The sequence below is a fragment of the Lolium rigidum genome, chromosome 4 (genome assembly GCF_022539505.1).
Source record: "Lolium rigidum isolate FL_2022 chromosome 4, APGP_CSIRO_Lrig_0.1, whole genome shotgun sequence".
In the NCBI taxonomy this organism is placed as follows: domain Eukaryota; kingdom Viridiplantae; phylum Streptophyta; class Magnoliopsida; order Poales; family Poaceae; genus Lolium; species Lolium rigidum.
In genome coordinates this window covers 20,298,373-20,313,161 of record NC_061511.1, presented here as the reverse complement: position 1 = coordinate 20,313,161, position 14,789 = coordinate 20,298,373, and the positions used below count along the sequence as shown (strand labels likewise).

Below are 14,789 nucleotides of genomic sequence, written 5' to 3'. Positions count from 1 at the left end.
GTCCTTAGAGACATTAGGGATCTGGTGCATTCGATGGGGAAGGATATTGGCAGTTATGGCCTCCCAGATTTGGATCCGGTAGATGATGGGTGTTCAAGTGGTTACTCGAGAGAGGTTCAAGAGGAGATGTCGATCATTCCGGACAAAAAAGATATAAATTTGTTTACATCTCTTAACACTGAGCAGCGGGCTGGCTTTGATGAAATACTCTCTCACGTCGTCGACAAAAGGAGCCAGGTATTCTTTGTTGATGGTCCAGGTGGCACGGGAAAGACCTATTTGTACAAAGCACTTCTTGCTAAGGTTCGTTCACTAGGACAAATAGCTGTTGCAACAGCGACATCTGGTATAGCGGCATCCATCATGCCTGGTGGACGCACCGCCCACTCAAGGTTCAAAATTCCAATTAAACTCACAGATAGCAGCATGTGCAATTTCACCAAGCAAAGTGGTACTGCAGATCTGCTCCGCAAGGCATCTTTGATAATTTGGGACGAAGTTGCCATGACAAAGCGTCAGACAGTTGAGACACTTGATAGGTCCCTACAAGACATCTGTGGATGTGCTTTGCCTTTTGGTGGGAAGGTTGTGGTGTTTGGAGGAGATTTTAGGCAGGTCCTTCCAGTGGTGACACGTGGGACAAGAGCGCAGATCACTGACGCCACGCTACGGAGGTCTCATTTATGGGAGAAGATTAGAAAGATACACCTCACGTGTAATATGAGGGCACAAACTGACCCGTGGTTCTCCAGTTACCTCTTGAGAATTGGGAATGGAACAGAAGAGACGATCGGTGGCGATTATGTGCGTCTTCCGGATGGCATTGTTATTCCTTACACTTCTACAGAAGAACCAGTGAACAAGCTTATTGAAGATGTCTTCCCATCGCTTCATGAAAACGCCGCATCTGGATCCTACATGAGCTCGCGTGCCATTCTATCAACCAAGAATGAACATGTGGACAATCTAAATACAAAGATGATTGAAAGGTTTCCTGGAAATGAAAAGGTATATTATAGCTTTGACTCTGTCGAGGATGATGCACGCAATAACTACCCAATTGACTATCTAAACTCCATAACTCCAAATGGCCTGCCCCCGCATCTTCTAAACCTCAAAGTCAATTGTCCTGTCATTCTTCTCCGAAATCTTGATCCTCACAACGGGTTGTGCAATGGAACAAGATTGATGATTAGAGCATTTCAAGATAATGCAATTGATGCAGAGATTGTTGGTGGACAACATGCTGGAGATAGAGTGTTTATACCGAGGATCCCTTTGTCGCCTTCGGATGATATTTCACTTCCGTTCAAATTCAAGAGGAAACAGTTCCCCATACGGTTGAGTTTTGCTATGACCATCAACAAAGCCCAGGGGCAAACCATTCCAACTGTTGGTATTTACCTCCCTGAGCCTGTATTCTCGCATGGCCAGCTTTATGTTGCACTGTCGAGGGGTGTGTCAAGGCAGACCACTCGGATTTTGGCCAAGCCAAATAATGACATAGATCCCACCGGAAAAAGCACGAAGAACATTGTGTACAGGGATGTCTTGGAGGGATGAAACAGGTTTGTTCTTCCTTCGGTCCGGTCAATTATTATTAGTATTCAATGTTCCTACTGCATCTATTGAACATATAATTTTGATATCGCTCATTTATCATATTCTGATATAAGCATGTTTGTGTTTTGCAGCACAGCTATGTTGCCAGGTTTTGAAATAGGATCTTTACATATACATCTGATTATATGTACAGGTCTATACAACTTGAGAAGGGGGCTGATACTTGCCTTACTGGTTTAGCTATTTTCTTAGTCTTGTTGTTCGCTGCTGTGTTTTTCCATCAATGAAACTTGGCTGAAAAATAATAATCAGAACATTGGTTTATATATAAATTTCTTTACTTATTGTTCCACTTCAATATCTTCCTAGAGTTGTATTGATTCTAGACCTTTAGATCATAGTGCCTTGCAGGTTTCAGTACGCCCACAAGTTTCAATTGAGAATTATAACCTGCATCTGTACACGTTTCAGTTTGCTTGGGCGGTTTCTTTCATGGTAAGTCATCTTTCTCTTTTATTCACAGAAGAAGACGTGTGGCCAGCATTTCAAAATTGTTATATATGAAGGCGTCGTTTTTGTCCCGGCCAGTTTCCATGTTCCTCCATTAATAACATGTGTGGATTGAATTGGACATATGGGATGGTGAAAATCGAAATGTATTGAAAAATCATAAGCTGAACTCCAAGAAAGCATTGTTTATAAACATTTTCTTTGTGCAGTCACTAAAGGGGCTTCCTGGTGCTTCGGCGAATGTTCCGACTACGTCTGACTATGGCACAGCCGCTCCACTGTCTACCATCCCGGGTTCTGAGAACGAGTTCAAGCAAGATCAACGACCATTTGCACGGGTAATGCTGATTCTGAACACTGTCCTTTCTCTGCTTTTGGCCATTCCTGACTGTAATCCAACACTTGCAGGGTGCTGACTTCACTGGCAGGGTGCTGATTCTGAGTTCGGCAAGCAAAACAACAATCCTGAGGGTTGGATTACTGAGTTCGGCAAGCAAAATAATAACCCTGAGGGTTGGGCACGATCGTTTGAGCAGCAATATGGTCCCAATGGTTGGGCCTCTGAGTTTGAACAGGTCAGAGCCTTATAAATACCCATGGCATTTTCACATGCATCAATTCAGAAGCATTTTCTTCGTTATTCATACTAATCATTTGAGCACACAAGACAACCTAGAAACAAGTTTGACCATGCTGAAGATATCGTTTGACCTTAGGCCCATACACCTATGCTGCAATTGCTGCAGTTTTATCTGAATAATACTTTCATTATTATATCAGATAGGATCTGAATTTGGATATTGACTTTTCTTCTGGATGTTATCTTTGTCCATACGATTCTATATCATAATTGAAGGCTTTATATTCAATTGAATCTGGTCCAGTAAATGATGATATCTCGGCTATCCACGTAACCAAATGCAATTCTGAATTTTATTTGTATCTGCACCATGTGCCTAAACCTGCAGTATTCTTGAGTATGTTCCACTTGTAATAATAATATTATGTTAACCTTGTACAATTATTTATTTTCTTTTTCTTGAGTAAATAGCAAATATCCAAGAGTAAACGCAAAAAAAACAGTAAGATAATGGATCCAGATTTGTATGAGAAAGATATGCAGGTTTTGTATGCCAGCTACGGGTACCTGATTGTATTCTGATCTTTCCTCAACTCTACCTTAAGCTAGATATTATGATATCTTTGAGTACTTGAGTATATTGCATTTGGAAATAATTCTAAAATAGTCTCATGTAAATATAGATTTTTCTTTTATTTCATGTGGTTATTCTAGAAAGGTGACTTGTAATTTTATGAATGATAATCTCCATACTTATCATATTTCGATATCCTTCTGCAGCAATGTATTCGTTTATGTGATACCTGGCTTAAATTGTGCTGCGTGCTTTATGTTGTTTCAGCATCAGTCTCAGATGGCCATGGGTCAGATGGGAGGGGCGAACATGGCGAATCTTGCAGCTGAAATAGGAAACTGGTTTATCATGGTATTGTATTATTATTTAGCAATATTACACTGACTCATCTTTCACATTAATATCTGCTGGGCTCTGATGATTTTGCCTCATGATATTTCTCCAGCTTTCACAAGGCGCAGATAAGTGGGTTAATAGAGAACCTATAGTATTTATGGCCAATTCTGTTCTTCTCTATGAATTGACCAGGTCTGGCCTCTTTCGAAAAAGAAACGTCTATACTTGACATTTTCATCTAAATTTGTTGCTCGAACTTCCTAGCATCGGATCAATATGTGACAGAGAATGTGCGCAAGGAGGAGCAGAACAGCCGTGGTGCAAGACTGACGCGGAGGTGCTCGTCCATGTGCCACCTGAAGGCAACATTGATAGAAGCAGTTAACTGAATTTACTGAAGAAAGCGACAGCCTTGACTGAATTTCGCCAGAGAAACGCGCTCGACGGACAGCGCCGGCGCCGGTGTGCTGGGAGCAGTGGCGAGGTGTGCGTGCAGTGTAGCAGTGATGCGCGAATGGAACAAATACTACGCGGGCGTGTGTGCAGTGTATTCGTTTCCTTCTAGGGATCATCCCATTACGTTTTTTGTTCCATATCAATTAGAATGCCCTTCCATGATTAAATGGATCTAATATTAATTGAGCATATTCCGATTGATTTTCTGTTGTGATGAAAATGGATGATATCCCACACTTCCATTTTTAGTTGCATTTTCTGTTGGGTGTGATATCAATCACCTTTAATAATTGTGTATTTGTTTCCTTCTAGAAATCATCTCATTCCTTATTGCTCCATATCAATTACAATGATCCTCACGTTGACTCAATCATAGTGATTTAATTTGTCATGCTGGCTATATAATCCCCTCCTTATGCAGCCAGAGCCAACACACAAGTCCTTTCCCTTACCTCATGGACCACTTGGCCGGTGTCTAGGTTTCTGACGCTGCCAAGCCGCCTCTTCGTCAAGCCCGCTGGACGGCAAACTCCAGGTTTGCTATCACTTGGTTTTGAACAACAAAGTATTAATAAGTAGTTCGACTTAGTAGATGGAATTATGTAGGTTTGCTAATCAGTATTTTGTTTTCATCTACATTGTTAGTATTGTATATATATTTTTATAGATCAAATCATGATTTAATTAGTACGAATATTGTCTTTTCAAGCCGTTACAAATCATTACTTCCGTATAGCAATGGTCATCATGCCCCCCTCTGGTGGTTCACATTTTTTTCTGCCACACCACGATAAGGTACATGTGTTTCCTAATTAACCATAGATACTTATGTTTACAGGAACAATATGTCCGAAGTGTTCGATCTCCCAAACGGAACTATCATTGGTATTCTTGTTTAATATATAAAATTTATACATGATTACATATATTGAGCCTTACTAATTGTAAATCATTCTTAGATGTTTCCGGCGTCGTGACGTATGTCGGCCCAGCTGAGGCTGATTTTTGTGCCCCTAGCGGCATGAGGGAGATCGCTATAGTTGATAGCGGACACAACACAATCTTCCTGCGTTTTTTTGGTGAGTCTGCTTATCTACTCGGCGATCAACTGTTATCTGCAGAACAGAACAATGCAGTTGTTGTGGCCTCCAACATGGAGGTTGTTCATCAATCAAGTAAGCTAATTACTTATTACTTATGTACTCAAATTTAAATATTAAATCCAGATATGTTGACTTTATTGATTATTTTTTCAGAGTCTCTTGATAACACCAGTGCCACCACTGTCACATTTGAGCCATGCGCAAAATGCTCTCAGTTTAATATTCTCGAAGGCAAGTATTACAAACACACCAAGTATTTACTAATATGTTTTCTATAGTGTCTAAATATTTCTTTTGTTATGTTTTAGGTGTTAGGCAATACGTCCGTGTTGAGACATCAATCCGGGAGCACGTGAAAAAATTGGTCTTATACAGAAGGGACATATATGAGGGTCAGATCGATCTCACTGAAGAACCTCCATCCAAGACATCAAAGCTTAATAATGGTGGATCTAATCGTTCCTCTGTGAAGGATCTATTTGGTTACATGACCCAGGGCGTAAAGAGATCGACTATGATGGATGAGCTAGATTAGCTCGAGAGTTCAAAATAATAATAAATAAAAAGTACAATGTTCTCTCTTCGTTTAGGGATGACCTGTTTAATACAGACTTCAAGTATCATGTGTGCCTGAAACAATGTTTATTTTCCGTGATTTGATGATTTTGTTACTTTGAAGTTGCAATTTTTTAATGATATTATACTTCCCTGAATTGTAGATATATCTCATATATTACACGTACGAGGTGGCTATACTGAATTTTTCTTATATTTATCATACAACCTATTCATTTGCCTATTGTACGAAACTTTCTGAAATTTTGCATCTATGGACACATGTACTTAGTTTGTTGAAACTTACGCCTGCTTTAGGTTCATAACTTCACATAGCACGGGTTAATCTTGCCGTCAGGTTTGCATGTATAAGACTGAATTTTGTTGTCTGGTAGTTGTTCTGAGAATGGACTACACCTAAGATTACACGTGCATTGCACGTGCACAATTACTAGTTCTACCAAAAAGCATCGTCCTCAAGGCTACTGAGAAGCAACAAACTATCTAAGAAATCTTGGATGCGTGATAAACTGAACAAACTACCCAAACTATCATCCCCAAACAATTAAATTTTAGGTGTTGAGCACAATCAATTTATTGATTAAAAGCACAATACCGACATGAGATGCAAAAAATGCAAACAAGAATATGGCTTTGCACAACACTCCTGGCAACAACGTTAAAGAAGTGCTAGATAATCCCCAAGTGTAGAGGGTAGGTGTAGCATATAATTCAATAAGTTTAAGTGTAGACCCACCTGGAGTTGAAGGTAACCTTATATTCTCCAAGGTCCTATAACTCTCTTATATGATTGTTCATGCCATGAAATTTAGCAAAATATGCAAGGTTTAAGTATACCAAAATGCTCAGAAGAAAATTTCCAACAACTTTCATGTTTTAGGTTTTCCGTTCGACGTCGTTTTTGGGTCAGCACGTGGCCATCTTTTAAAAAAAAAATTGCAGAGACAGATTCCAGAAAACTTCGAATTTCACCATAATAAGGGATTTCTTTCCATATTCATGAAATTACTACACAACAAAATGTAAAACAAGAATTGTACACTTTTGTAAATATTAGTAGATTAGTCCCAATAAATATAATAAAAATAAATGTAACAAAGTTGCCAAATATTAACATAATAAGGAATAATGTCCACAGAAATACATTTTACATGCACCAACATCTCCAAGCTTTCGTTTGAACCTTTTCTTGGATGAACCTTGATTTGGTTTAGCTTCATTTGGATGAAGCCTGGTGATCAGGGGATACGTGAGCACCTCTTCCCTGCGTGACACGTGTCTAACGACATTAGCACTGTAAACGCATCGACGCAGTCCAGCGCGTCGAGTGGAAGGGCGGAGAGACGTGGGGAAGGTGCACGGCGACGCGCTTGGCCGGGGAGACACTGGCGACACCTCAGATGCATGAGGGGGAGGCCGGAGAGGTAGTGGTCGTTAGTAAGTGGTTGTTAGTGAGTAGCAGAATCCAACGGTGGTGGACCAAATCCAACGGTGATAACCGGACGCTCACGTATCTCCTGATCACCAAATCCACTCTCTAGCTTCATTACCCGTGAAAAAACTTAACTACAAACCCCCCTCCCCCCCCACACTTTTCTACAAGGTTATTGGCGTTTATATAGATAACATGATGTCATTAAACAATCAACTAATTTTGGCTTTGAAATTTCCACATAGTTTATTAAGTGTCTAGCATCCAAATAACACCATAAGAACCATGAAGAATCAAATGGAGACTCAAAAAAGCCACATAACTAACTGAAGGTAGAATCTATCAAAAACAACAACTATGGCAAAAGATTTTTGAAACGGCAATTAGAAAATTAGCAAAATCTGAGAACTTCCGAGCATGCAGATGGCAAAACAAATGAACTCACGATGTTTTTAGCACAATCCGAGCTGGATGGATTTTTTAAGTTTCTTTTGGTAAATAGAAACACATAGAAAACTATAGCACGTTCATTTGTAATATCTTTGAGAATCCAAATGAGTTAAACTGGCACTTTACTCAAGAAACCTGCAACTAAGAAAAAAAGTCTCTATCCTAACAGGGACAAAAAAGCTTGAAAGGGGAAAAAAGAAACAAGCAGAACCAAAATGAAGCAATGGAAAGCAAACTAAGTTTGGCTCTGGTGGTTAGGTTCATTGTGGTGGAACCATCCCACTCAGGTTCAAGTCCTAGATTTGACATAGATGTTTGCATTTATCTGAATTAATTTCAGGATTTAACCGACGCTATGCTTTCAGTGGTAGGTGATGTTCCCGTCAATAGCGAGGCGCCAGTGATGATTTCGTCAACCTCAAGATATGTTGGTTTGGTCCCTTGGAGGTTCTCATAGTGGTAGGGGTGTGCGTGCGTTCATAGGGGTGAGTGTACGTTCGTGTTTGCGAGCGTATGTGTTGTACTATGTTCTCAAAAAAAAATTAAGCAAAGAAAAGAAAGATTTTTTTGTTGTTGTTTTAGTTTAACAAAAAGGAAAAAGGAAGCAATAAGAAGCAAATTTAAACAAGACAAAGACGCATGAAATATTTTTGTGTTTTTTTAGTTTTATGACCAATACCCAAATGAAACACAAAGAAAACGAAGAACCGTGTTTCTATATCTACACGAGACTCATGGTGGTAAAACTAAAACATGAGTTCAGGAATAGGAAACCCAAAATTACTTGAAAGAAGAAGCGGAAACGGGGGCAACCCCAAGCTTTTGGTTTTTCTAGTTATTATATTCTTCTTATTCCTCATCAACACTCAAGTTTTTTTTGGGTTTTGTTAGTTCTTATATTCTTCTTATCCCCAAGCTTGGAGATAAAAGTGTTGATACATGTTAAATGTATTCATATACTTTGGTGTTTATTCTGTGAGATCCCTAATACAGGCTACTTTATTTTGTTTATTGTGACTAACCTATTAATATTTGCAAAAATTCACAATATATTTCTTACACTTTGTTGGGTAGGAATTGCGCGAATATAGAAAAAGTCCCTCATTATGGTGAAATTCGGAGTTTACAGAAATTGTAACTATTTCCAAAGATGGCAATGAACCAACCCAAATAAATGAAAAATGGAAAACCCTAAACATGAAAGTTGTTGGAGATTTTCATATGAACATTTTGGTATATTAAACTTCAAAATCTGAGTCCATGGGCGACTTGCAGCCTAGTCACACAAAAGGTCCAAACCTGCATTTTTGGGATTCCGAAAGTTGGTGAATAGATTTACTCCAACTCTTGCCATATGTGATTGATATGACCATTTATAGGCCGGTTTGGTGGACTTGTGGGTCCAGAGAGGAGTCCCAAGGAAGGTTTTTGAGGTATCTAAGAGCTCTTAAATCAAACCGGTTATATCCCATGGCTAAGATGAAGTCTCGAACACTATGTATTGATGGGAAACCCTATTTTTGAAGGCCACCGCCAAAAGCTACAAAATAAAGTCCCAGCTGGCTGCCATATAAATTGAGAAGGGATCCTCTCCATCACCAATAAGTTCCAAGGAAGAAGGGAGGCAAGGTGTCGTAGCCCCCAAGGGTCGTCGTGGCCCATTTGCCGCCACCGACGCCACCTCGCTACGGGACACTGCCTCCTTCACCATGGCCACCTCCCCACCTTAGGATGGGACCTTCTTGATGGCGTGTAGCACACGTCCGTTGGGAACCCCAAGAGGAAGGTGTGATGCGTACAGCGGCAAGTTTTCCCTCAGTATGAAACCAAGGTTTATCGAACCAGTAGGAGTCAAGAAGCACGTTGAAGGTTGATGGCGGCGAGATGTAGTGCGGCGCAACACCAGGGATTCCGGCGCCAACGTGGAACCTGCACAACACAAACCAAGTACTTTGCCCCAACGTAACAGCGAGGTTGTCAATCTCACCGGCTTGCTGTAACAAAGGATTAGATGTATAGTGTGGAAGATGATTGTTTGCAGAAAACAGTAGAACAAGTATTGCAAGTAGATTGTATTTCAGTATAGAGAATTGGACCGGGGTCCACAGTTCACTAGAGGTGTCTCTCCCATAAGATAAACAACATGTTGGGTGAACAAATTACAGTTGGGCAATTGACAAATAGAGAGGGCATGACCATGCACATACATATTATGATGAGTATAGTGAGATTTAATTGGGCATTACGACAAAGTACATAGACCGCTATCCAGCATGCATCTATGCCTAAAAAGTCCACCTTCAGAGTTATCATCCGAACCCCTCCAGTATTAAGTTGCTAACAACAGACAATTGCATTAAGTATTGCGCGTAATGTAATCAGTAACTACATCCTCGAACATAGCACCAATGTTTTATCCCTAGTGGCAACAGCACATCCATAATCTTAGAGATTTCTGTCACTTCCCAGCATTCACGGAGACATGAACCCACTATCGAGCATAAATACTCCCTCTTGGAGTTACAAGCATCTACTTGGCCAGAGCATCTACTAGTAATGGAGAGCATGCAAGATCATAAACAACACATAGATATAAATTGATAATCAACATAACATAGTATTCTCTATTCATCGGATCCCAACAAATACAACATATAGAATTACAGATAGATGATCTTGATCATGTTCGGCAGCTCACAAGACCCGACAATTAAGCACAATGAGGAGAAGACAACCATCTAGCTACCGCTATGGACCCATAGTCCAGGGGTAGACTACTCACACATCACTCCGGAGGCGACCATGGCGGCGTAGAGTCCTCCGGGAGATGATTCCCCTCTCTAGCAGGGTGTCGGAGGCGATCTCCTGAATCCCACGAGATGGGATTGGCGGCGGCGGCGTCTCTGGAAGGTTTTCCGTATCGTGGCTCTCGGTACTGGGGGTTTCGCGACGAAGGCTATTTGTAGGCGGAAGGGCAGGTCGAGGGGCATCACGAGGGGCTCACACTATAGGTCGGCGCGGCCAGGGCTTGGGCCGCGCCGCCCTATGGTTTGGCCACCTCGTGGCCCCACTTCGTCTCCTCTTCGGTCTTCTGGAAGCTTTGTGGTAAAATAGGACCCTGGGCGTTGATTTCGTCCAATTCCGAGAATATTTCCTTACTAGGATTTCTGAAACCAAAAACAGCAGAAAACAGCAACTGGCACTTCGGCATCTTATTAATAGGTTAGTTCCAGAAAATGCACGAATATGACATAAAGTGTGCATAAAACATGTAGATATCATCAATAATGTGGCATGGAACATAAGAAATTATCGATACGTCGGAGACGTATCAGCATCCCCAAGCTTAGTTCCTGCTCGTCCCGAGCAGGTAAACGATAAACAAAGATAATTTCTGGAGTGACATGCCATCATAACCTTGATCATACTATTGTAAAGCACATGTAATGAATACAGTGATCAAAACAATGTATATGACATGAGTAAACAAATGAATCATATAGCAAAGACTTTTCATGAATAGTACTTCAAGACAAGCATCAATAAGTCTTGCATAAGAGTTAACTCATAAAGCAATAATTCATAGTAGAAACATTGAAGCAACACAAAGGAAGATTAAGTTTCAGCGGTTGCTTTCAACCTATAACATGTATATCTCATGGATATTGTCAACATAGAGTAATATAATAAGTGCAATATGCAAATATGTAGGAATCAATGCACAGCTCACACAAGTGTTTGCTTCTTGAGGTGGAGAGAAATAGGTGAACTCGACTCAACAATAAAAGTAAAAGAATGGTCCTTCAAAGAGGAAAGCATCGATTGCTATATTTGTGCTAGAGCTTTGATTTTGAAAACAAGAAACAATTTTGTCAACGGTAGTAATAAAGCATATGTATCATGTAAATTATATCTTACAAGTTGCAAGCCTCATGCATAGTATACTAATAGTGCCCGCACCTTGTCCTAATTAGCTTGGACTACCGGGATTATCGCAATGCACATGTTTTAACCAAGTGTCACAAAGGGGTACCTCTATGCCGCCTGTACAAAGGTCTAAGGAGAAAGCTCGCATTGGATTTCTCGCTATTGATTATTCTCAACTTAGACATCCATACCGGGACAACATAGACAACGAGATAATGGACTCCTCTTTTATGCATAAGCATGTAGCAACAATTATTTTTCTCATATGAGATTGAGGATATATGTCCAAAACTGAAACTTCCACCATGGATCATGGCTTTAGTTAGCGGCCCAATGTTCTTCTCTAACAATATGCGCGCTCTAACCATAAGGTGGTAGATCGCCCTTACTTCAGACAAGACGAACATGCATAGCAACTCACATGATATTCAACAAAGAGTAGTTGATGGCGTCCCCGAGAACATGGTTATCGCACAACGAGCAACTTAATAAGAGATAAAGTGCATAAGTACATATTCAATACCACGATAGTTTTTAGGCTATTTGTCCCATGAGCTATATATTGTAAAGGTGAAGAATGGAAATTTAAAGGTAGCACTCAAGCAATTTACTTTGGAATGGCAGAGAAATACCATGTAGTAGGTAGGTATGGTGGACACAAATGGCATAGTGGTTGGCTCAAGTATTTTGGATGCATGAGAAGTATTCCCTCTCGATACAAGGTTTAGGCTAGCAAGGCTATTTGAAACAAACACAAGGATGAAACGGTGCAGCAAAACTCACATAAAAGACATATTGAAAACATTATAAGACTCTACACCGTCTTCCTTGTTGTTCAAACTCAATACTAGAAATTATCTAGACTTTAGAGAGACCAAATATGCAAACCAAATTTTAGCATGCTCTATGTATTTCTTCATTAATAGATGCAAAGCATATGATGCAAGAGCTTAAACATGAGCACAACAATTGCCAAGTATCACATTATCCAAGACATTTTAGCAATTACTACATGTATCATTTTCCAATTCCAACCATATAACAAATTAACGAAGAAGAAACTTCGCCATGAATACTATGAGTAGAGCCTAAGGACATACTTGTCCATATGCAACAGTGGAGCGTGTCTCTCTCCCACACAAAGAATGCTAGGATCCATTTTATTCAAACAAAACAAAAACAAAAACAAACTGACGCTCCAAGCAAAGCACATAAGCTGTGATGGAATAAAAATATAGTTTCAGGGGAGGAACCTGATAATGTTGTCGATGAAGAAGGGGATTGTAAGGGTACATTGCCCTATGTGTGGTTTTGGTAATTAATGACAACCCCTATGGACTAATGTTTTCATTGAAGTTTATATGAAGGAATATTCCATAGGTACTACTTGTTCTCCATGTGTTGGATTCAAGTATGGATGCCATGAAGATAAAGGTATACCTTGTGTATTGGCATCAAGATCATCGGTTTGAAGATACATATGTGATATGATCAAGAAGAAGAAATGAAGATGGAGTTCTTATGTGGAACTCAATATTAGCCATGCTCTATCTTATGAGAGTATGAGAAGGTACAAGGTTAAGTCGGGCAAGTTCAAGATGAGCATCTCAAGTGGATCACATGCTTGAAGCTTGCCGTCCATTTGGTGATAATGGACATGTGAAGATGTGCATCAATAGAGCTTTCCCATCATGGTGTATGGGGGAGCATTTGTGAGTCTTCACGAAGCGACGATGATCAAGTGAGGCATTCCGGCTTGAGTGGAGCTTGAAGAGCTATCATCAAGATCAAGCGGGATGCGCAAGGCAAAGGTATGGCCTTGCTAGGTTTTCCTTTTACCGGTCTCAAGGTGGTTGTTGGGAGACCGGATTATAGGATAGATAGCCGCACTATCAAGAGGGGCTTTCGGTTTGGTAACTTGATCGCATCGTCTTAGGGAGCTCAATCCTTTGCATACTTTGCATATCCCTATTGCTTCTTGGTGTTTCTCTGTGTGAGGTTCTTGAGCTTGTTGCTAGCTTTACAACAAGCCCAAGTTCATCGAAAACGGAATCCGCATGCATCTTCTATTGCGTTTTCGAGTTTGGACGTCTTTACCGTTTCTTGATGGTGGGAGACTCCCTCTCTAAAATCATCTAAAATGTTCTGTGAGGAGTCTCCATATTTCCAGTTTTTGTTGGGGTTCTATTCGTCGTTATCTTTCCAACAAAATTGGTTTCATGTCAATCGGAGTTCGGGAGCATTAGTTATCACAGTTTTTGTATAAACATGTTTTCCTGCTCACCCGGTCAGGGACCCGGTCGGACCGGCCTCTCAACCGGCCTGCCCGGCGTGCCGACCGGTCAACCGGGCGGCAACCGAGCTCCAAACAAAGAGCCATCAGTTCCGGTTGACGACCGGTCAGCCGGCCTGCAGAACGGGGTGTCCGGCGCTCGGTCCGGTCAACCGGGCGGCAACCGGGCGCCAACCAGGTGACCTCGAGGTCCGGCCTATCGACCGGTTTGGACCGGCTGGTCCGGTCTGTGGCCCGGTCTGACCGGGCCCTGGACCGGACTGTCCGGCCCCAGGCCCGGTTGACCGGCTTCCTCAACAGTTTTCTCAGCCCAACTTTTCCCCAACGGTTATATTTGCTCTTGGGCTATAAATAGCCCTTCTTCCACCTTGGGCTGAAAAGTTCTTCCCATTCTCTCACCTCCATTGTTGCTATTTGAAGAACTTGCTCTCCCCCTTGATTCCTCCAACCATTCTTGCTCATATTTGAGGATTTGAGAGAGGAGATCTAGATCTACACTTCCACCAAACCATTTCTTCTCTAAGTGAGGGAATCTCTTGGGATCTTGATCTTGGAGTCTTTAGTTGACTTTCCCCCTTGTTCTTCCTCTCCAATCTCATCCTAGCATTCGTTGCTTTGGTGGGATTTGAGTGTGAAGGACTTGAACACCTCCGGTGTTCTTGCTTTGCATCATTGCATAGTGTTGAGCTCTCCACCACGATTTGTTCGAGTGAGAGACCGTGAGCTTGTTACTCTTGGAGGGTGACCTCCTAGTTGGCTTGGTGATTGGTGCTCCGGTGATCTCTTCAAGAAGATTGTGAAGAGGCCCGGGCTTCTCCTTCGTGGAGCTTGTGAAGTGGTTGTGGAGCTTGCCATCTCCGGAGCGGAGGAAAAGCTAACCATAAGGAAGGGGCCATTATCCTTCGTGGGTGTGGTTCGGAGAATAGGGTGAGCCTTCGTGGCGCGGGGAATCCTTCGTGGGACCTCCACTCCTCCAAACGTGACGTACC

General features: G+C 41.3%; 1 protein-coding gene across 1 annotated transcript; it reads left to right on the top strand.

Moving 5' to 3' along the window:
* Positions 1 to 4,867: 4,867 nt before the first annotated feature.
* On the top strand, positions 4,868 to 5,756 carry LOC124706997. The gene is made up of 4 exons (XM_047238662.1): positions 4,868 to 4,904; positions 4,979 to 5,194; positions 5,276 to 5,353; positions 5,431 to 5,756. The coding sequence occupies exons 2-4, from the start codon at positions 5,041 to 5,043 to the stop codon at positions 5,655 to 5,657; spliced, it is 459 nt and encodes a 152-aa protein (XP_047094618.1). The 5' UTR covers positions 4,868 to 4,904; positions 4,979 to 5,040; the 3' UTR covers positions 5,658 to 5,756.
* Positions 5,757 to 14,789: the final 9,033 nt, after the last annotated feature.